Here is a 22,613-nt window from a genome sequence, read left to right on the forward strand (position 1 = left end):
TTATCCATTACAACCAAAGCTGTCAGGTAACGAAGTACAAATACCTCATTACTGTAGTTAAGTACACTTTTTAGGTGTCTATACTTTACTCCATTACTTATTTTTCTTCCTACTTCTGACTTTTACTCATTACTTTTTCTCACAAGTATCTTTACTTTCTATATGTTACATTTGTAAAATAAATGTTACTCATTACTCTTGGTTTCAGTTTTATGTTTATAAATATTTATTTTACATCATGTGCACCATCCAATGCAGATCATTGGCTCCATCCACATCTAGTGAAAACTAGTGTAATTGGATGAGTCATATAACTCAAACACTCATTGGTTAGTTAAAAGAAATCATCAGAAGCAAGCAGGTGTTCTTCAAACTGCAAAAGTGAATTGTCTATGCCATGCTACAATGTCGGATTCAGAAAAAGATGTTGAAATGTCTGAAAGGTCGGACACAGGCGAGAGCGTATCGGGAGATGAAGACGGAGACCAACAAGTACTCCCTTATCCTTGGCCCTATCTCAGAGAATTTTTCAAAGTAGTCGAAAAATTTAGCTTTCAATTCATATAGTGGCATCTGGCTGTTTTTGTTAAAGGTTACTTTATACTTTTATATTTTAAGTAGTTTTTGGAGCACATACTTTTTTCACTTTTACTTGAGTAAAGAGCTCAAGTTGATACTTCAACTTTTACTAGAGTGTTTTTAAACTGCAGTATCTATACTTCTTCTTAAGTAACAAATGTGTGTACTTTTGACACCATTGATTACAACCTTAATATATTTTTCATATACAAGCTGAATATGCTTTGTTTCAACTTGAATCCTGATTGCAACTTTAATGCTGCAAATACTTGAGCTCTAAAGTATTCAGCCGCCCTTGTAGGACTTCAATCTATATTTTCCTGTTCTAAAATGTTAATTCAGAACAAAACCAGTCTAAGTCAGTATATTTTAAATCATTGCCACCAACACAGTGAACAAAGTAGGAAAATATCATCTTTTTTCAAAAAGGTAACTGTATTTTTATTTGAGAAAATAATGTGAGTACTTTACTTTTGACACTTTTGCATTTAGAGCAGTTTGATTTCATTTAATGGCCAAAAAAAAAAAAAAAAAAAAAAAAAAAAAACACTACCAGGTTGATTTTGGTAAATTTCTTTCAAACCACATTTAGCGTTGAATACAATTATTTTCCGCGCCTTTTAAAAACATTTTAAAGGTAAAAGAATCATTGCAGCAAAGCATTTTAATGGATGAATATGTGAGCTCCTGGTGCCAGAGCTTCAGTGCGCCTTTTCGGATCGGCTTTAGGACCCAGGTGCGCAGCAGCCTGCAGACACCGGTTGATGCGATGGTCCACTCGCTCCTTCACGGCTGATCATCTCACAAAGAGACGCTTTTTCCCAAAGCCTGACAGTCAGCCGAAAAAGAAAAAACCTCGGCTGTAACAGAAAACCAAGTAGAAGGAAGGAAGAGCGCGTTTAGAGGCTGGTATTCTGTCCGCCTGCGTGGCCGCGCACTGGGGGAAGAACAGCCGCGGTTTATCTCATCAGCTACAGACACCATGAGCCAGAGGTTCACCGTCTCCAAGAGCGACCGGCGCCCCTCTGACATCCAGGGGGAGGTGAACCAGCTGTTTGAGGGGGATGAGCCGTCAGCCTGCAGTGATGCTGCGGGGGAAGCCGCTCCTGCAGATGCAGAGGATGTGGTTGTGGTGCTGAAAGGTAGGAGATCCAGTTAATGTCACCAAAAACAGACTCCAGTCTTCCCACTGCAGCTTGTTAGCTGGTGGCTAGAACACTGTCTCTTAGTGATACCACATTGTGTGAGTGTGTGACTGGAATACCTAATAAGCTCTAAGGGTAAGGTCTGGTCAAAAACAGACAGAGGCTACAAGGGGTGCAGATGTGCCCCCCTCTGTGAAACATCTGCATGAGCACTGGTCATGATAAAGAATGGGCTGCCTTATGTGTAGTTTTAATTTTTGATTAATAGTGATTTTCTATAACATATAAACATGCATCCATACATCTATATGCAACATTTAAAAAATGATAGTATTTTACTAAGCTTGCATCTTTTTTCTTATTTAATTTTCTTATTTAATTTTAGTTTTTTAGTGTCAGGACTTTATCTCCACACTAACCTATTGTTCTGTTAGGGTTTCTCTGAAGCTATTCTCTCAGATGTTTTTTATTTATTTCTAACCATGCTTAACATTTTTTATCAGAAGCCATTTGTAGATGTGTCAAAGTCTTTATGTTATCTTGGACTCAACAAAGAATGATTGTCTTTTATCTCTCTTCTTTCTGGGTTATACACAATGTTTGTTATACACATTCCCCTGTTGTATTTCAAGGTTTGCATTTGATTAATGCTACATAAAAGATTCTCAAACTTTTTTTCAAAAATCTTTATACATTTTAGTCATTTTGTTTTTTTCCTCTGAGTAGTAACAGTCTGGTCTTCTGCACGGCTCTTCTGTGCACCAGTGCCTCAACCCTTTCATTTGCTCTCCTTATTGAAATGACCAAGGTCTCATCAGTCAATGTGTGCTTCGAAAGCAGCAGTGCAGAACAAATAGTCTCTGAAATTCACAGTTGTTCAAGAACAAAGGCCATTTTCCGTTATTAATGATAAGCATTTTAAAGAGCGCCATTATTCAGGTCCAACTAAGTGCCAATAAGGATTTGCAATTCATTATAGGAATCCATACAACTTGTAGAATACCTGACCTTTAAAAAATGGAAACATTTTTATAAATTGCTATAAATCCTCTAAGATTTCATGCCGTTAAAAAAGCTTAGTGTTTTAGCCTCAGTCATTTAGTCACATAAAGGATTTATCAGCATAAAAAAGCTGTCAAACTTATAATTAACGTTTTTCCCTTTTAAGTGGTTCCAGTGCTTAATCAGGGCCAGTAGTTTACAGTAGCCATTTTTTCCCCCTGCTTCTTTCAAGCTGTAAAATTGCCTTTTCTGCAGCAATATCAGGCCTGTGTTAGATTCAGGAATCTCATGAATTAGTTTTGATTTGACAGAGAAAAGTTTTTGATCCAGCTCCTTTTTTTAAACAGACTTTACATATTTAAAAAAAAAATCATATAACATGCTTCTTTTGTTATAAAATATAGCTGAAAAAAAACACTGCTTCAAAGCGAAGCCAACCCTCCCTTTCTGGGAGATGATGTCGTCGTATAACGCTACTTCTAAAGGCTGAACAAAGTCTGGCCAGAAAAAAAAAAAAAGATTTTCATGACATTAGCTCAAAAAGAAAAATTTATGTTTTCCGCAGTTTAGTACTGAAAAGAGCCTCTATTTTAAATTTGATTCAGAATTATCGTGTTCTGCCTCATGTCACCCCTGAATGGAAAAAGTGGGCATTTGTTTACAGTGCAGGCACAGCGCAGTGAAGGTAGGTGCTTACTGAAGGGGGAGGGTTTACGTTATTATTCTCCAGGCGCTCATTTGTCCAGGACAGTGAGAGGCTGCTCCTCAGACAGCAGAATTCCTGATAATTATTGCATTATTAAAGTAGAATATTAATTTGTGTTTTATTTTAAAGAAGATAACATGTTAAAAAGCCCCAAAAGCTGATTTTGCATGGTAACACTTTTCATGGATGTATTCAGGTCAGTGGATCACTGTTGTCTCTTTTATTGACTGAATTTTATTTCTTTAAGTCATTTATTCAATAAGTGATATTACATGAAACAAATAGGCCCTTGTTTAGGAATTTTAAAGAAATAATCTAAAGTTAGCTTGAAATGTTGTGCATAACTGGCATGTGCATAATTTTGATAAGATGTAGCAATTCCTATGTAAAAGTTTTTACGTACAGATTTTTATTGCAGTTTCTCCTATAAATTTCACATACAGGCATTAATTTCTTTCCTTTATTTTTGTATCATCCACTGTATAGATCTGGATACACTGTACATTATGCACCTTTTGCTCCTTTGTGCAACTTCTGTTTTTTATAAGAGCTGATGTCACAAGTAAATTTCTCTATTGTGAGACCAATACAATTTAATAATCTAGTTTGGGGGGATCGGTAGTATGATTACAGTTGAGATGGACTTTCTGTAGTTTAACACTTTTATAAACAGAAAGCATTAGTGAGAGGCTTATGCAGTGGTAAGGAACCCATATTAGGTAAAAGACATCTCCCTATGGTGGTTGTCAATCTGTGGAGAGATATGTCTTTGTTTATTTATTTTTCCAAATATAATTCGGTAAAATGTAACTCTTGAATCAAAGTAGTTTATTCTGTTAAATGTCAGTTTTTTCAAAGCATGTCAATACATTTTTTGAGCAATTTGTTTACTGTATGCTTTAACATGAATACTTTTTAAAGTTGTAGGGAAATTATATTTCAATGTCAAATGATTCTGGCTTAAACATGTATGTAAATGTACTATTTATCAGACCATATTTTCCAAAATTTAGAACATTTTGATTTAGAACAAAAATCCTGTCTTAAAATCTTTTTTTATTTTGTTATTTTATACAGGCCACTTAGGTTTATGTCAGCTTGTACACCATAATTCAGCCAATCATGAATCAACAGTCATCTGTCAATCACATTTTTTCGGTCATAGCATCTTGATTCATATATTCCAGTTAATATACGCAACAGTTGAAATAAGAATCATTGTTCATGGGGATGGACGTCTGTGTCTTCAGCAGGCGTAGAGCTAACAGAACTGGCAGCGTTGCGAGGCAAGGGCTCAAACATGTACGGCTGTAAGCCTTCTACACCAAACCAAGCTTCTGCCGCTTTTGCCTCTTCCACAACAACATCGTCCCCGTTTTCCTGCTCTAAATTAAAAATGTATGACGGAGGAGACTCATCCACGACCTCCGACACTAAACTCTCCTCCTCTTGCATGTTTCCTCTGTCCATAGTGTTCCTTGACAGTGTAGTTTCTAAGTCGCCAATTTAGTGACTTCTGAGACACCAGCCACAACCGGACACAACCAAAATCTTGTGAACCTTTCACCACAACAAACCCGCCCCCTTGATAATCGACCAATCACATTCACTTTATTCACTCGTGTAAAGTTGTGCACCTCTCGGGAAAATTCAGAACTGCAGCAATACTTCCCTAAGACTTTAAAAGCACTATATAATAGAAATAATGATAAAAATTTTTTTTTTTATGTGTTTTTAGAATACATTTTTAAGCTATTTGCCTGAAATAATTGTAATATATTTACCATAAATTGCTAATTATTTTCAGTGAATTCCCTCAAATGGCTTAAAAGAGAATTATATGGGATGCTTTTTTCTTTTCATTTGTAAGTGCCCCCCTTTTTTTCTCCGTACAAATGTAGAAAATCTCATTAACATTCTGTGTAGCTCTTCTTTATTGACCCTCAAGGTTCATTATAGTGGAATTCACCAGAAGCAGAATGGCTTGTCATGGAGTTTTATGGTATTATAGAAGTGGCATTACATATAAAATATAAGCAAAGCTAGACAGAGGCATATTAAAAATGTTTTTTGATTATAGCAGCTTATACATGTGTGACAAGCTTATGTCAGTAGATATTTCTTCAGTTCCTATGTGGCCTACTTGATGAGTAATTCTGGTATTTTTATGTTTAAGAGTATAGCTCTGTTTTGTTTTTGCCCTGTATTTGAGTTTTCTGGTGGTTTTCATAGAAAGGATGATGGGAATGGATTTACTCTTTACCCTGTTTATACGTGTGTGTGTGTGTGTGCTGTACTTACATAATTTGCTGAGTGCTTTCAAAACCTGCACGTAAATGACTTGTCATATTTTCCAGTTTCCAGTGTTTTGTTTTTGGTCAGGCAATATGTCTAATAACCTTAAGTAAATAATGGCTTACAAGAAACTTTTCTTCTAAATTCAGACTAAGTAATTTAGTCAGTTGTTTGCTCATCCTCATAGGACTTGTTAGAATTATGTCTGCTACTTGCATACGCTTGATTGACTGTCATTAAACTATCATCTAGTTGTTTTTTTTACAAAATAAAACTAAATTCTAAAATTTGAAATGGCTTTAATGTTACAACAGGCTTTATAGTATTTCAAATTCTACACATTGTACAGCTGTTCTGTACGTTTTTCTATAATATGGAGTGAGCAACAGATTGATAGATTACATACATTTTTATAAACAATCACTGGTTTTTCATCAGTGATTCAGTTTAGATAGTGTTATTTTCTGTATTATTCTCTTGAATGCAGCTTAACTTACAGTATTCTAGCTGCCACTAGGTTGAGACACAGAGGCTTAGCAATGTAGAAATTACAGACACACTGTTTTTGAAAGCCAATCAAAGATTTATTTGTCTGTAGATTGTTTTGGGTAATAAATCGCTGATTTCATGGAAACTTTTGACTGCAGCGGTTTCTGCTTACATGACCTTTTTTACCAAGGTTCCATAAGCCTTGTAAATATCATTAATTAAAGCAGCAGGGCACCAAGTAAGTGAATAAAAGCTTTAGATTAGAATTCCATCTCTTTGCTTTAGTCCCATAAGTAGAATCATAATGTCTCCTCAGCAGTTTTTCCTTGAAAGTGTTCCAGTGTGATGAACAACCCTATGAACAGAAAAATGGCAGCACGGCTCAGTGAGAGCAAATCTTACCATATGTTCACCATTTTTAGAGGTTGAGGTCCTTTCTGAAGGAAGCAGTCTAATAAATGCATTGACTAGTGGAGAAAGAGTGCCCCTGCATCCCTTTTGTGGTTACCATGGTGATCAGTACCTCTTTCCTGAACTTGTAACACAAATGGACTTGTGGAGAGGAAAAACACTTAAGGCTGTAAAAGTACCATTATGGAATCAATCTCCTTGATCACCTTATTTTACTTTGTGTGGACAAAGGTTATTTCAGAAATCTCAATGATTAAGGCAATTTTCTTAAATATCTTATTGGGTAACTTTAGAATTCAGTGTAATTTTCTATGTAACATCAATTTACAACACATGCAAGCTCAATGCACTTTGCAGAGTCATTTCCATCGAATCTTCCAGGCAGACTGGTTAAAAGTTTTCTTAGGAAACCCAGCTGATTCCATTGACCTATTGACTTTTGCAGAAATTGGATGAGCATGTTGCGACAGTGGACAGTAATTTGCATTGTGTTGTTGCCTTTGCTGCAATGCCTCATATCACAGAATTAATGTAGTGCAGAATAAAACCTTAAGCAGTAAGAAAGTCTAGCAGAACTAGAACCAGGCTCAGTGTGAACGACCATCTGCCATGACTGACTGAACATTTTTAGAAGACAGAGCATACTCAAAAAAGGAACACAGAAGCACGGATTCAGGAATACTTTCTTTGTTACACAAGGTTATTGTAGACTTCTTTTGTAGGGGTCTTTGTCTATGACAAAGAACCAAAATTAAACAGATGACCTCTGAGCTACTTTTCATGTTAAGGATACATCCTTTTCCTTGTTAGTTGCAGGGAAACCTCCGCAAAGCGGTATTTCTAGGAGAGAAAGAGAAATAAAAACTGAAGAACAGAGCCAACTGTATTACCGTAATTTTCGGACTATTAGCTGCACCTAAATATAAGCCACAGAAGCTAAATTGCATGATTTTTACATATACAAACCGCACCGGACTATAAGCCGCAGGTTTTCTATGTTTAATGTCCGTCTTTCTCGCTGTCGCTCTGTCTCGTAGAAATCTGCTTCCGGAGGACCTCTGCATTCCCGCACGTGCAGCTACCGTACTTGTGTGTTGAAGCAAATGTGACACCAACATGGTGAATGGTAAAATGCATAGATTTAGGTATTACCCTAGTGGCTGTTAGCTGTAAAAGTCCATAGATAAGCCGCATTGTTATATAAGCTGCAAGGTCGAAAAATGGGGAAAAAGTCGCGGCTTATAGTCCGAAAATTACGGTATTTATTTCATTAAGTTGCTGGTAGCAGTAGCCGATTTTCTCCTCCAAGATGTCACAGCGCTACTACTGAAAAAAAAAAGGGTGAAACAAAAAGAGAGATCGCCAGTTCAAACAACTGACAAAATTTGGAGAATGGAAGCAGAATGTTGCAAAGGGAGGGAAAGTGGTCTTTATGTCCTCCAGCAGCCTTAACCTAAAACAGCATACCTACAGAGATAGCTTAGAATAAACTGAATCATTATAATGATAATTTTTATAAAAAAAAGTAAGTTGTAATCCTAGTCTCAATGAAAAAACTGGAAGTTGGTTATGGGGACAAAGAGTCTGATCTACCTTCCCTTCAACTTTTAGAAACTTGTGGAACTATCAGTAATCCTGCACTATGGGAGTAAAGTGCTTTGTTAAGAACACAAAGAGCAATCAGGTCCAATATATGATGTAACTTGGATATCAAGAGGCCTAATATGCAAGATGAAAACATTTAAACTAAATCCTTTATTTAACAGCAAGCCAGTTAATATTGAATAAATATCTTTTCACTTTTTCATTTTTATCAAAAGGTAAGGGAAGTTTATTTATGTAGCATATTTCAGGGGCAAGCATTTCGAAAGTGCTGTTAATGAAAACAAGAAAATTACATTGTAGTGGCAAAAGGGCACTATGGGGGTATCAAACTGTTTCCAGAAAGGGCTGTGTGGCTGTTGGTTTTCTTTCAAACCAGGCAGTAGCACACATCACTCCAGTCTTCTCATGAAGTCATCATGTTAAGACTGGAATCACTTAATGAGATGAATTGAGTCTGGTGTGCTACTGCTTGGTTGGAAAGAAAACCAGAGGCCACACGGCCCTTTCTGGAAACAGTTTTCCACCCAGTGCTTTAAAGAAAAATACACTGTATGATTAATTGAAATAAGATGATTGCAGAACTCTACCCTTTTTGAATTAGCTAAAGGTTTTCAATTTTGTGGACTTTCTAATAGTAAAGAATTGTGATAGAAAAGCCTTGAGGTAACAAATGCATGATCATCTCTCCAGTTTATTTCCTTGACAGAATGTTTCTAATTTTAGCAATATTCCAAAGGTAAAAGAAGGATATTCTCTCAGCATTGACTTCTCACAAAATTTTTTGACAGTCATTATAAAGAAAAAAAACAGAACATAAACAAGTGTTACCTAAAAATAATTTATAAATATTGTAAAGCTGTGCCTATTCAATTACATACAGCTCAACAATTGGTCTACAGGGGCAATATTACCCCAACTGCCTGGTGAGCAATACCCAAACTATCTCATAATTAACTGCAGCTTAAAGAAAGCTGCGGCGGTGGAAGATATTGGCCAGAAATGTGAGGAAAGTTTGATTAATTACAAGTTCTATGATCCAAAGGACCTCAGTAGCTACACCATCTCTGCCCCCTGGTGAAGACTTCATTGGATCCATTGCAGTTTGCCAACATTTCTGAGATTGGGGCAGATGATGCCATCATCTTCTTCCTGCACCAAGCTCTGGCTCGCATATAGAAACCTGGAAGCACTGTGAGGATCATGTTCTGTGATTTCTCCATTACTTTCAACATCATCCAGCCAGGACTCCTAAGGGACAAGCTGGAGCTGTCAGGAGTGGACCAGCACATGTCCAAGTGGATTCTGGACTACCTCAGTTGCTGCCCACAGTATATCAGGGGACCGGGCTGAGTCTCAAATAGTTTGGTTTTCAGTACGGGGGTCCCAAAGGACTGGCAACGTTCCTCTTCACCCTTTATACTGCAGACTTCTCCACCAACTCCCAATGCTGCCACCACCAGAAGTTCTGACGATTCTGCAATAGTTTGCCTGATCACTGGAGTGCAGACAGTGGACCCAGAACTTTGTGGTCTGGTGCCAGCAAAGCAACTTCCTGATTAATGCAGGGCATACCAAGGACCTAGTGGCGGACTTTTGCTAAAGCAGATCCACTCCACTGACACCGGTGAACATCCAGGGAACGGACATTGAGATAGTGGACTCTTATAAGTACCTAGGTGTTCATCTAAATAACAAACTGGACTGGACTCACAAGAACTAGGCTCTGTATAAGAAAGGTCAGAGCAGACTCTTTTCTGCTGAGGAGACTGAGGTCTTTGCAGTGCAGGGGGCGCTCCTAAAGACCTTCTATAACTCTGTTGTGGCATCAGCCATCTTCTATGGTGCTGTCTGTTGGAGCAGTGGCTTACCTGTAGCTGAGAGGAAGCGGCTGGATAGCCTGATCAGGAAAGCCAGCTCTGTGATTGGATGCCCTCTGGACTCAGTGTAAGAGGTGGTAAACAAAAGGATCCTAACTAAATTAACATCTCTGTTAGATGATGTATCCCAGCCCAAGCATGAAGCTGTTGCAGAACTGGACAGCTCCTTCAGTGACAGACTACTGCACCTAAATGCACCAGGGAGCGTTATCACAGATCCTTCCTCCCAGCAGCTGTAAGACTCTATAACCACCACTGTTCCCAAAAACCTCAATAAGTTGTTACATTCATGCTGATTTTGCAGTTTCTACCTTATTCATTTGAATAACATGCTGCTGTCATTTTACACAACTCTGATGTTGCTGCTTTTTTCAAATATCCATTACTGTAAAAATGTCCATAGCTGTATATTCGTTATTTATTCTCCAGGTACACAGTCTGATATTGAAAAAGACTTTACAGCACAGTATTTTATTTGTTTATCTTTTTACTCTACACTATTATGTTATTCTTATTCATCTTTCTAAATTCCACATTTGTGTGCCAATTTTTTGTATAATCTGTTTGCTGCTGTAAACACCACATTTGCCTCAATTGTAGGACAATAAAGGGATTTTCTGTTCAATTCTATTCTTGTAATTGCAAAAGTATTTTGATAATCATAGAGTTGTCCTCTTCCTTGATGTAGTCACAACCAGCTGTCAGCTGACTGGGTGATGAAGGCTTCCTATTAAAGTCCTGCTTGCTTTTAGAACAGAGTGAAAGTTTTAAACCTACAGTGGGTAATTTTCAACAACATTTAATGGTCAGACTACAGACTGAGCAGGGTGGGTTTGAATGGTAAAAACTGCAAAATATTTTGTCATTGCAGTGAAGAAATATATCCTGTTTTGAAACTGTCTAACAATCCATTGGTGAGAAAAATTACTTTAAACACTGTTCACTCTTCAGCGAGCAGATTCTGACTTTTATGCAGGGAAGAGAGGCCAATTATGCAGAAAGTTCATAGATTAATGTCAAAGTAGACACCAAGGTGCTATATCCATGCTGTGCCAGATATTTTATTGACTATGCACCTGTGGCTTTAAATTTAGCCCCAGATTTGACCGGTCAGAACACTGTAGATAGGTTAAGGCATGTATAGGGAAACTACTTGACACTAGGGCTGGGCCAAAAATTTTTTAAAATTGATTTTGGATCGATTCCTTTACATTTTTGTAAAAAGCAATGTCTAGGGATTGAGATTGATTAGTTTTATAGTGAGACGCGCAACGTTCACATTCAAAAGAGCAGGCATTTGCAAATGCCGACCCAAGTAACACACCGCTCAGCAAGCTGTCGAAACTGAAGTCTGATGTCTGGAATCATTTTGGATTTAAAACAGCTAAAGATAATGTGCTGGATATGTGACATCAAGGTGACTTCCTACTACATTGATAATGAATGGTGCCCTGCATCTCGTGCTACAGACCAACAAGATTACTTAAAGCCAGACAGCTGCAAATATAGCCAATAGGTTTACTGAATACATTAACAAATGGGGGCTGACCAGCAAACACCCTGTAGTTGTTACAGACAACGCTGCAAATATGGTTTGTGCATTGAAGATAATGCAGCTCATGCATGTCTGCTGTGTCCCCGCTGTGTCACGTCTGCTTGCTCGAGTGAGGCTTTGCCTTTTCACTTTTCATAAACAAGTTTGCACTTTTGAGACAGTTTTGTTCGCATCTCAAGTTTAAACTGTCTGATTTACAAGTTTGCACTTTGTTTAATGTAACAGGAAAAAAAATAAAATACATTATTATTTTGAAACACAGTTGAACCACTTTCATTATTGTAAAAACAGATCGAATTGAAATTAATCGATTTAGAACTGTATGAATCAAAATCAAATCTATTCAGGACTTTGGCGAAAATACCCAGCCCTACCTGACACTGTCTGGTTTTTAGTTCTGAGAAACCTATTTCATAACAGGATTGGTTAAATGCAGTTCCAGTCGACACTGGGGGTTTAGTCTGCCAAATAAAACTGTTTTAAAGGCAATTAGTAGCCCTATTGTGGCAGTGAGAGGCTGCAAAAATGGGAAAAAACATATAACCTAATACCTACTGTTAACCTGTTGACAGGTTAATAGCATCAGTAGCTAATGTCTGATAGTTTGTCAAATAATGCATTGTTAAATGAGAAACTTTAAATATAGTCTATTTTGGTACTACATGAATGTTGTTTGATGACATATAGTGATTGCCTTTTGGTTTATGGTTTTGGTTTATTCTGAATGATAACTTTAAATATTCACTTAGTTTAAAGCAATGATGCTTGATATTATCAGCATAGCTAGGAGACATACCTAAAAAACTAATTGATCATTTGGCATAGGGGAAGACTGACCTTAGGGTACCCCCCATAGCTGGCCATGTCTTAACGGAACTGGTTTGAAAAATCACTGAATGTTTTCCCGGAGAGGTAGAACCAGTCCTGACAGACTGACTACATTGTGGAGCCTGTTAATTAAAAATGCTGAACTAACAGAATCATAAACAAATCTAAGATTCAGGAGAAGCATGAAAGTGGAACCCCAGAGTAAGTCGTTCACTAGAAACCTTAAGTAATGCAGTTTTTGGTGTTACAAAAGCCAAACTGAAAGTTTTCAAAGAGTTGACATATTTCCTATGAAATAAATATGCTGTGCTGCAACCACTTTTTCAAGAAGCTTGGACATTTAAGGGACTTTAGAAATAGGCTGGAAATTATTATACTGAGTAGAATCCAAATATTTTGATGATGGCTCAAGAACAACATGTTTAAAGGAACTTGGAACCATGGCAGTGGAAAGTAGAGTACTTCAGAACTCTCATAAGATAGTACAAATAATAAGTTATAGTTTTATCATGTAATTAAGTTATAGATTGGTGTAAAATATACATATAAGTATTGTGTGTCCTTAAGTCTAGGTAACAGAAATAAAAAGATAGAACTGATGTTGAGCTTCATAAAAACTGCAGGTTTTACAGTGTATGCAACTTCAAGAAGCATTTTTGTTTTGCACCTACATAATTTGGTCATAAAACTTGAAACTTTTCACAAAGAAAAATATTTTCCAGATTTAGCCAAACTCTTTGTCTCTCACTGACTGAAAACAATTGGTCTCCATCATAAAAGAATCTTGGCTGATCCCTCAGAGGATTGTTTGTGAGTTTATTGTGTAGTTTTATGTCCGTGTGCTTTAATGACTCTAATGTAAATAACAGACAAGCTCTTTCATGTAGAAGAATTAGTTTGATGGTTAGCACATATTGCCACAAAAGCCTATTGTGGATGACTGTTGATTTTCTTCTTGTACAAAAGGAGTCGGATGGGTGTGTCTTTTAGCGGTTGTCTGAATAGGAGTGTATGAAATTATCTACTGAGCCCCTAAAAATCTTTCTTGTTAAGAAAAGAAATCTAAAATCAAATAATCAAATTAACAAATCAATAAATAAACAAATCAATAAAATGAAAATGGGAAAATTTATTTTATATTATGCATACTAGGAATAAGAAAACTGTTTTACAAATAGAGTTAGTGAGGATTTCTTGATTCGGTCAACTAGGGCTGCAACTAACGATTATTTTAAAAATCGATGAATCGGCCGATTATTTTTTCGATTAATCGATGAATCGGACAAAAATATTTTTTTATATTAACCTCTTTATTCCAAAATAAACATTTTAGACAGAACAAACAAGCACACAAGTACAGGTTGCTCATTAACTGTACTGGTGCAATATGAAAAATAAATGTTTGTGTTAAAACTACGCAAACTTACATGAGAAATGTAGCTGTACATCCACAAAATATAGGGTACTTTGTTTCATAAAGCGCAATAAAAGACATTTTTGTTTTTAAAAGCCCCTAAGGGGTTCAAAAAATAGGCCCCCCCATTTCAACTAATGAGTTTTTTTAGACTAGAAGAGTTCTGCCTTTTAAGACAGGAAAGTATAGCAGTTAAAGTTGCTACTTGAGAAAATACTGAACCATAGAGATAAAAATAGCCTTGTGATTCAAATTATAAATTGTATTTGGAATAAAAATGAGAGAACTAGGGGTGCTAAAAAACACTTCCTCCAAAGACAGATATTTACATGGGAATGTGGCATATAATTAATTGACATATTACTGATCTTGCTGGATTTTATTCTGCTTTACTTCCATAAATTGCAGGACCATCTTTACTTTATCTTTGCCAGAAGATTTAAACTTTAAAAGCCTTGCCCTCATAATTTGCAAGTTAATTTATTTATAAAGAAAATATAAACGCTGCTTAAGCTAATTCAAATGAAATTAAAAGTAAAATAAGTAGCCAACCTTATCCCTGTCTGTAACCTACTAACACGGTAAGGAAAGCATCAGATGAGCTACCTGAGAAACTAACGTTACGTTTCCCCACTTTAAAACCAAACAAACATGGTTACTCATCCTGCTGATCAGCTCTCTTCACTGCCATCGAAGGCTCCAAAGTGTTTTCTTTTCAGGTGTTGCGTCATAACAGTGGTGCTTCTGTGCCATGTCCATTTGTTTTTACAAAAGTTGCATGTTACGACTTTTTTCACTTTACAAAGCGCAGGCTGTTTTAATTATTGTGATCAATTTGCGCCGTCAATCCCGGCGCATGCGCGCTTCATTTGCAGTCTGGACGCTGAGGGTAAACTCCTCACTAATATCCTGCGGCTCTGACTGCACGCTGAGAGGGATTCCTGTGGGAGAGGGAGAAAGGGGTTGGGATGGGGGAGGCGCCCCACGGCAGGCAAAAGCCGCCAGTGACACCGTAAAAATTCGCCAGATTTGCCGCTAGTCGCTTTTTTGAAAGATAGTCGCTGGAGGGGTCTGAAAAGTTGCTGAGTTGGCAACACTGCAACTGCGGCGCTGACTCGCTCCGCCATATTTTTTTTTCTTCCCCCGGATGACGGCGGACGCGGATGACACATTAATCGCGCGACACAACTAATTGATGATTAAATTCGTTGCCAACGCTTTTAAAAGTCGATTTTTATCGATTTTATCGATTCGTTGTTGCAGCCCTACGGTCAACACACACAAGCTTTAAAACTATCCATCTGGCATTGCAGAAGTAAAGGATGGGTTTAGAGTATTTAACGTAAATAGGTGTCATGAAACTCTCAAACAAAGGTTTATTGTTTTATTTTCAAGTATAACTGCTGTTGAATCAAAAGTACTGGGGTAATCTGTTTTGTCTGTAGTGCATCAGGTTCAATTTGTGTTAATGGCAAAATTGCAACAAATATATCAAATAGGCCAATTGGCCTATTTTCATCAACATTATGATACAGCTTTGAAAGGAAGTTTTGTTTTCCATGCCAATATCCCAAATAAACAAAACATGTTCAAATGTAAGACAACCCAACTTTAACTTATTCCAACCTGTTTTGTAATTTCAAACAATCAGCAATTGTTAAAATCGGATTAATGTGCTGGGAGCAGCCCAGAAATCAACTGTACCTCTAAGATCTGCAGCCTGTCTCTATCAGAGATAAATACTTGTCATATAATTCTAAGAGACAGAATGCCCAAAGATACTGCATAAATCAAAATTCTAAATGCATTATTAATCCATCGAATCTTCATTTATAAATATTTACTATGATAAATATACATAGAGGAATGTTAAGTATAACAAACGAAAATAGATGAAGTCCAGGCAATAAGATCGGTTGCTTTGAATCTTACTATAGTTACATTCATTCCAAAAAAGTTAAGTCTTTTGTCCCTTGGTCACACTCAGGTAACATGTTGTCACATGCTGGTGACAATTATGCATCTACAGTATAGTACCACTGTCTTTTGAAGCTCAGAAAGTGCAGGCGTGGGAGCCACATCAGTGCATGGTTAAGTGACTATTAGCATGGACGGTAATGGTTAGGCAAAAATATTCCACATCAGAATAAAAACATAGTCTCTCTTTATTTTGAAAATGGAAGGAATAAAGCCAATTTAAATAACAATCATAAACAGATGATATAGAATCTGGGGTGTCATGCATAATAGAATGTGTAGCATTTATACAAAAGTTTGCCATACCAAAGAGATTGTAAAACTTGCGACACAAAGGTCAGATATGTAAAACCATGCATAACAGGTTACCACACACTTTCCCTTCATGTGTGTTTTTTAGCTCAATCTTTGCCCGTTACACATGACCAAATAACCATGACAACAATCCTTTCTAATAGTCACGGATAGACTTTGTCAACACTTTTAATGGGACCTTTGGTTACAGTTTACCAACAACTTATTGAATGACATCATTGCTGGTTTAATTTCAGAAGCTGGGTGAAAATAAAACGTCTGTTGGCTCATACTTGTTTTCTTCTATAATGTTTGTATGGAGTCCAAAAGGCTCTTTTTAGGTGCCATACTCAGCCTTCAGTGTAATTACTGCTTAACTGAGATCAATGTAATTTTATTTATTTATTTTTACAAATAATTATTAGGAGGTAAATATTACCCCAATGTTTGTATTAGGAACATCATCACTATCAAAATACGTGAAGTATGCTTAATGTTTAAAATCAGGGCTTGGCCACTATATACATTTCTTAATTAAATGCCTACAAGTTATCTCTCGCTCGCAGAGCCTAACCTTGCCTTTAAACTGAATTTTCAAGGTATTCGTGAATCCAGCTTGTACGCTCCAGCTTAAATCCTTAAAGCCCAAAATTTTCAGCTAGTCATGTTGTAGCATTATGGTTTAAGGCGGTACATATAGCCATAATGAAAGGGAGTAGTGCCAAGTCCAAACCTGAATAAAACTAAAAATGGCAGTGCATGTGGATGTAGGCATAGCTGCTGCTATCACATCTGTTTTGTTAGAATAAAGGATTTCATCTTTCAAAGAGGGAGAGCAAGATTGTAAAAGCATAAGCTGGTGTTGTTTCTCATGGTGTCTGCTGCTATTTTGTTTACTACCTTGACTCGCTTGGCTTTGCTTTGCTAAATCAGAACAGAAAGTTTTGTAGAAGGATCCTCCTTTACTGTTCAATATCAGCAGTCCCAGATTAATAATGTGTTTAACTAAACCTGAATGCTACACATTATCAATGTGACTTTCTGGATTACACAGAGGCTGCTTGATGTCTGTGCCCAATTCAACTTTTGCGGTTACACGTTGTATTGCAGTAGTTATAGAAGTTCCTTAATTAAGCTGGCCAACGTTGACCTATATCTTTGAGACATCTTTGCGCTTCATAATTACGAGCACAGTTTTCTAAGGAATAAAAGCTTTCCATTTCTAAAGCAAATAATTTAGAAATATGATCACATTCATACAGCTCTATTTCTGAAATGTTTAAATTAAAAACTAAAGTTCTTGCTGAAATATGTGGCTGATCTACAGCGTCATGTCTATAGGCATAATTGTTGGTCTAAGCTGTTTCTAGATCATAGTTGTAATGGTGAAATTTCTTTTGAGTTATGGTTTTTAGCATATAAATTGTTGCATGCACAAAGACGCAACAGAAATCATAAGTATTATCAGGTTTTCAAAAAGTGCTCTGCTACAGCTACAAAGGCATTCTGTGCAGCCAAACGTACTGTGGGCACTTGGTGAGGTAGTTGATGGTCTAGGCAGCAAGATGTCTGTCCACTCCAGCTTCCCCCTCAGCAGCTCTGGGGTGTGGAAAGCTCTGGGAAAGTCAAAGAACATGACTCTCACTGTGTCCCCGGTGGTCTACAGGTGGGTAAACGCCCGTTGCAGCAGATTAATGATGGTATCCTCCACTCCGTAGTCAGGTCGGAAAGCAAACTGTAGCGGGCCCGGGGTGAGGCTCATCATGGTGCGCAGGTGGGCTAGGATGAGGTGCTCCATGGTCTTCATCAGGTGGGAGGTCAGGGTGGAGGCCATGGAGAAAGAGTATCAGCAAACTGTCCTGCGCCTCCGGAGGTGAAAGCAGTGCTTTGCTATCACTGTTCTCAGTGGTAGTGGGGAGCTGCTGACCCTGGAAGAGGGGACCGTTGGACGGTGGAAGGAATACTTTGAGTTTTTCCTCTATCCCGCTGACATGCCTTCCTTGGTGGTTTGCAGAGATCTTACAGCTGTTCTTCTCTGGTCATCATGTCAAGATGACATATGGACACTGGTTCCCAATGTCCAAAAACCAGATCATGTCCAAAAACCCAGCTTCCACTGCCATCAGACTGTTGAACCTTTGATCCACAAACTGAACTCTGCACCTATTCCACATTATCGGGCATCAATGCTGCTGAACGTTTAACTTTTAGCCCTTTAATTGTTCATCTCATTTCTATTCTCAATAACGCATTTTTTGCACAAATGCCTATTTGCACTGAACCACTGCAACTTGCACACTGTCTCTTATCCTCTGCACTGTTCACACTTTGACCACTGCTGCACTTTTTGTACAACTCGTGCCATTTGGAAATATCAATGCAATGTTCATAAGCTGTATGTAACGCAATTTCGTTCTGAATTTGAAAATGACAAATAAAGAAGTCTAAGTCTAAGTCATGGTCATGAAATGTGGATCATGACTGAAAGAACGAGATCCTGGATACAAGTGGCTCAAATGAGTTTTCTCCACTGGGTGGCTGCTCCCTCCCTTAGTGTTAGGGTGTGGAGCTTGGTCATTCGGGAGGGGCTCAGAGTAAAGTTACTTCTCCTCCACATCAAAAGGAGTCAGGCAGGGTTGCTCTGACATCTTTTTTTTGGATGCCCCCTGGAGACCTCCCTCAGGAGGTGTTCAAGGCACATCCCACCGGGAGGAGCCCCAGGTGATGATGTAGGACACGCTGGAGGGACTATGTCTTTCGGTTTGCCTGGGAGCGTCTGCGGAGAGGAAAGTCTGGGAATCCGACTGAAACTGCTGCCCCTGCAACCAGCTCCCGGATGAAGCAGCAGACGACGACTAAGGGAACAAGAATTTTACAAGCGCCAGGATTTATAATAAAAAAAAGCTTATATCACCTACACTATATTGCCAAAAGTATTTGCTCACCTGCCTTGACTCACATATGAGCTTAAGTGACATCCCGTTCCTAATCCATAGGGTTCAATATGACGTCGGTCCACCCTTTGCAGCTAGAACAGCTTCAACTCTTCTGGGAAGGCTGTCCACAAGGTTTAGGAGTGTGTTTATGGGAATTTTTGACCATTCTTCCAGAAGCGCATTTGTGAGGTCGCACACTGATGTTGGACGAGAAGGCCTGGCTCTCAGTCTCCGCTCTAATTCATCCCAAAGGTGTTCTATCGGGTTGAGGTCAGGACTCTGTGCAGGCCAGTCAAGTTCATCCACACCAGACTCTGTCATCCATGTCTTTATGGACCTTGCTTTGTGCACTGGTGCACAGTCATGTTGGAAGAGGAAGGGGCCAGCTCCAAACTGTTCCCACAAAGTTGGGAGCATGGAATTGTCCAAAATGTCTTGGTATGCTGAAGCATTCAGAGTTCCTTTCACTGGAACTAAGGGGCCAAGCCCAGCTCCTGAAAAACAACCCCACACCATAATCCCCCCTCCACCAAACTTTACACTTGGCACAATGCAGTCAGACAAGTACCGTTCTCCTGGCAACCGCCAAACCCAGACCCGTCCATCAGATTGCCAGATGGAGAAGCGCGATTCGTCACTCCAGAGAACGCGTCTCCACTGCTCTAGAGTCCAGTGGCGGCGTGCTTTACACCACCGCATCCGACGCTTTGCATTGCACTTGGTGATGTATGGCTTGGATGCAGCTGCTCGACCATGGAAACCCATTCCATGAAGCTCTCTGCGCACTGTTCTTGAGCTAATCTGAAGGCCACATGAAGTTTGGAGGTCTGTAGTGATTGACTCTGCAGAAAGTTGGCGACCTCTTCGCACTATGCGCTTCAGCATCCGCTGACCCCGCTCCGTCAGTTTACGTGGCCTACCACTTCGTGGCTGAGTTGCTGTCGTTCCCAAACACTTCCATTTTCTTATAATACAGCTGACAGTTGACTGTGGAATATTTAGGAGCGAGGAAATTTCACGACTGGATTTGTTGCACAGGTGGCATCCTATCACAGTTCCACGCTGGAATTCACTGAGCTCCTGAGAGCGACCCATTCTTTCACAAATGTTTGTAAAAACAGTCTGCATGCCTAGGTGCTTGAATTTATACACCTGTGGCCATGGAAGTGATTGGAACACCTGATTCCAATAATTTGGATGGGTGAGCAAATACTTTTGGCAATATAGTGTATATCATATTCTTTGCACACCAGTACTTCTTTAACTTCAGTACCAATAAATGGTGGACAATTTACCTTTTTACCTTAGTGACTGGTTAGAAATATACCTTGACACTACATATTTTAGCCTCTGCAACATCAATCACCTTATAATTGCTTTTTCTGTCAGCAGAAAAAATGTGTACAGTAGATCAATAAACTCATATTCCACTACTTTCCTCAGGGCCTGAAAACTGGATGTATGAAGAAATGTGGTGACATTGATCAGACAGCAGAGGGCAGCCACTTCCTTTTTTCAATGTTTGACTTGTTCTTGCTCAGCAAGGGTCTCAGTACTAATCTATAGCTAAACTTGTCAAGCTGTAAATCTTTGATATAACATAAAAACAAACATTAATCTTTAATTAAAATATATATTTATATATGTGTTTTTTCCGAGGAACCTGAAATTTTTCACTCTGCAGCAACCTAAACTTGTGCATTTCTTTCTTAAGACGACAGGGGGCAGTTGTGTTATGCTAAACCAGCCTGCCAGCTGCAGTCTCTCCTCACCCATCTGAATCATATATGAGAGTGGGTTCAGGAACCCAGTAAATTACGTAACAGTCTGTGTCGTGTGGATGACGGAAGGTGCTTGTCAAGCATATGGCAGGAGAGAGGGAAGGTGTGGGTGTGCTTTTGTTTGCTGGAGGAAGAGAGCAAAGCCACCGGGATCCTAAATGAGAGGGAAGATAAAAGGAATGCAGAATCGAAATATTTCTTAGCCCAAATATCCTTGTGTTGTTATGTAACCATGTCTGCAAACACGGGAGGTGGGGGTGTGTTTATGTGAAAGTGTGATGGGGTATAATTGATAGAAAGTGACAAAATCCTCCTCACACATAGGCAGGCTGCGGGGCAGACCTCTGTGACATTAACAAAGAAAGAACAGGGCAGAGGAGAGAAAACATGAGCAGAAAGTGGTTTAGCATTGTCCTCCACCAATGTATCCATCACAGGTCCTCAGAGCAGGAGGCTTATTTTCTTTCTTCAGCATTCAGTATTTACAACCATACATCCCAGGCTTGGGTTCTCCAAGCCGCTGCAATTAAGGTTTCGTTTCATCTTCTGTTTGAAGTTATCATTCTTAGATTTTTTAATGCTATTTCTGAAGGTTTGTTTATTTTCATCAAAGGACAGCAAGAACATCACCAAATGAAAAAGCAAAAAAATAAACTTTTTTTTCTTGTTTATACTATATGATTACTGGTTAGGGTTTTGGCTGTTATGCATATTTTCTACAAATATTCATGTCATTTGCCATAAAATTTTCAAAGATACTAATACAGTTCTAATAACAATTATAATTGTGTGTTTGATACATGAAAAATCCCAGAAAGAACGTTCGGAGCATAAATGAAAATGTTTTAAAACAAAGGCTTCTTACCTCCAGTAGGTATTAATCAATCCATCCATCCATCCATCCATCCATCCATCCATCCATCCATCCATCCATCCATCCATCCATCCATCCATCCATCCATCCATCCATCCATCCATCCATCCAGTTTATTTATATAGCACCTGTCACAGACATAGAGGTCACAAAGTGCTTCACAAAATTACAATACAAATATATTTAGTCACAAAGACCATATCTATCTATCTATCTATCTATCTATCTATCTATCTATCTATCTATCTATCTATCTATCTATCTATCTATCTATCTATCTATCTATCTATCTATCTATCTATCTATCTATCTATCTATCTATCTATCTATCTATCTATCTATCTATCTATCTATCTATCTATCTATCTATCTATCTATCTATCTATCTATCTATCTATCTATCTCAATATACAGTATATATGATACTTTTAAAATGCTGTTCCCCCTTACTATCCCTTTCCTTGTTGTACCTGCTTTCATAAACCAAATGTAACATATGTCTGCTTGACTGCAAATATTTGTCTGATCACTTTGATTATTAATATGTTTTTCTTTGTTCTCCAGTTGGCTTGTATGAACTATGATATCTTATCAAACATAAGGAATAAAAAGCCACCTGCTGTTGTCTAGTGTCCATTGGTCGATTATGGACAATTACTTAAAATCAGACTTTGTCAAAGCCAGAACAAAGTCAGTCCTGTAAGCGTTGTTCTTCACTCATCATAACGCCATTAGTTACGAATGTTGTCTAAGGCTCTGCTGACTGCTCTGCTTGTTGTTAATAGCTGATCCCAAAAAAGATAGGTCACACAATGTTGTGGGCAAAATCTATTTATCTACTAAAG

The 22,613-nt window shown here is 38.2% G+C and overlaps 1 protein-coding gene across 2 annotated transcripts in view; it reads left to right on the plus strand.

Annotated features, from left to right (window-relative positions):
- Positions 1-1,343: 1,343 nt before the first annotated feature.
- slc12a5a (solute carrier family 12 member 5a) overlaps positions 1,344-22,613 on the plus strand; it is a 215,841-nt gene continuing 194,571 nt past the window's right edge. Inside the window, exon 1 of one of the 2 annotated variants that reach the window (XM_038270252.1) lies at positions 1,344-1,721. In XM_038270252.1, coding sequence (XP_038126180.1) covers positions 1,562-1,721 — 160 coding nt within the window. In that variant the 5' untranslated portion in view covers positions 1,344-1,561. The remainder of the gene's footprint in view (positions 1,722-22,613) is intronic. The other variant, XM_038270253.1, reaches the window with a different exon arrangement.

Source organism: Cyprinodon tularosa, unplaced genomic scaffold (assembly GCF_016077235.1).
Source record: "Cyprinodon tularosa strain WSP-4 unplaced genomic scaffold, ASM1607723v1 ctg759, whole genome shotgun sequence".
Lineage (NCBI taxonomy): Eukaryota > Metazoa > Chordata > Actinopteri > Cyprinodontiformes > Cyprinodontidae > Cyprinodon > Cyprinodon tularosa.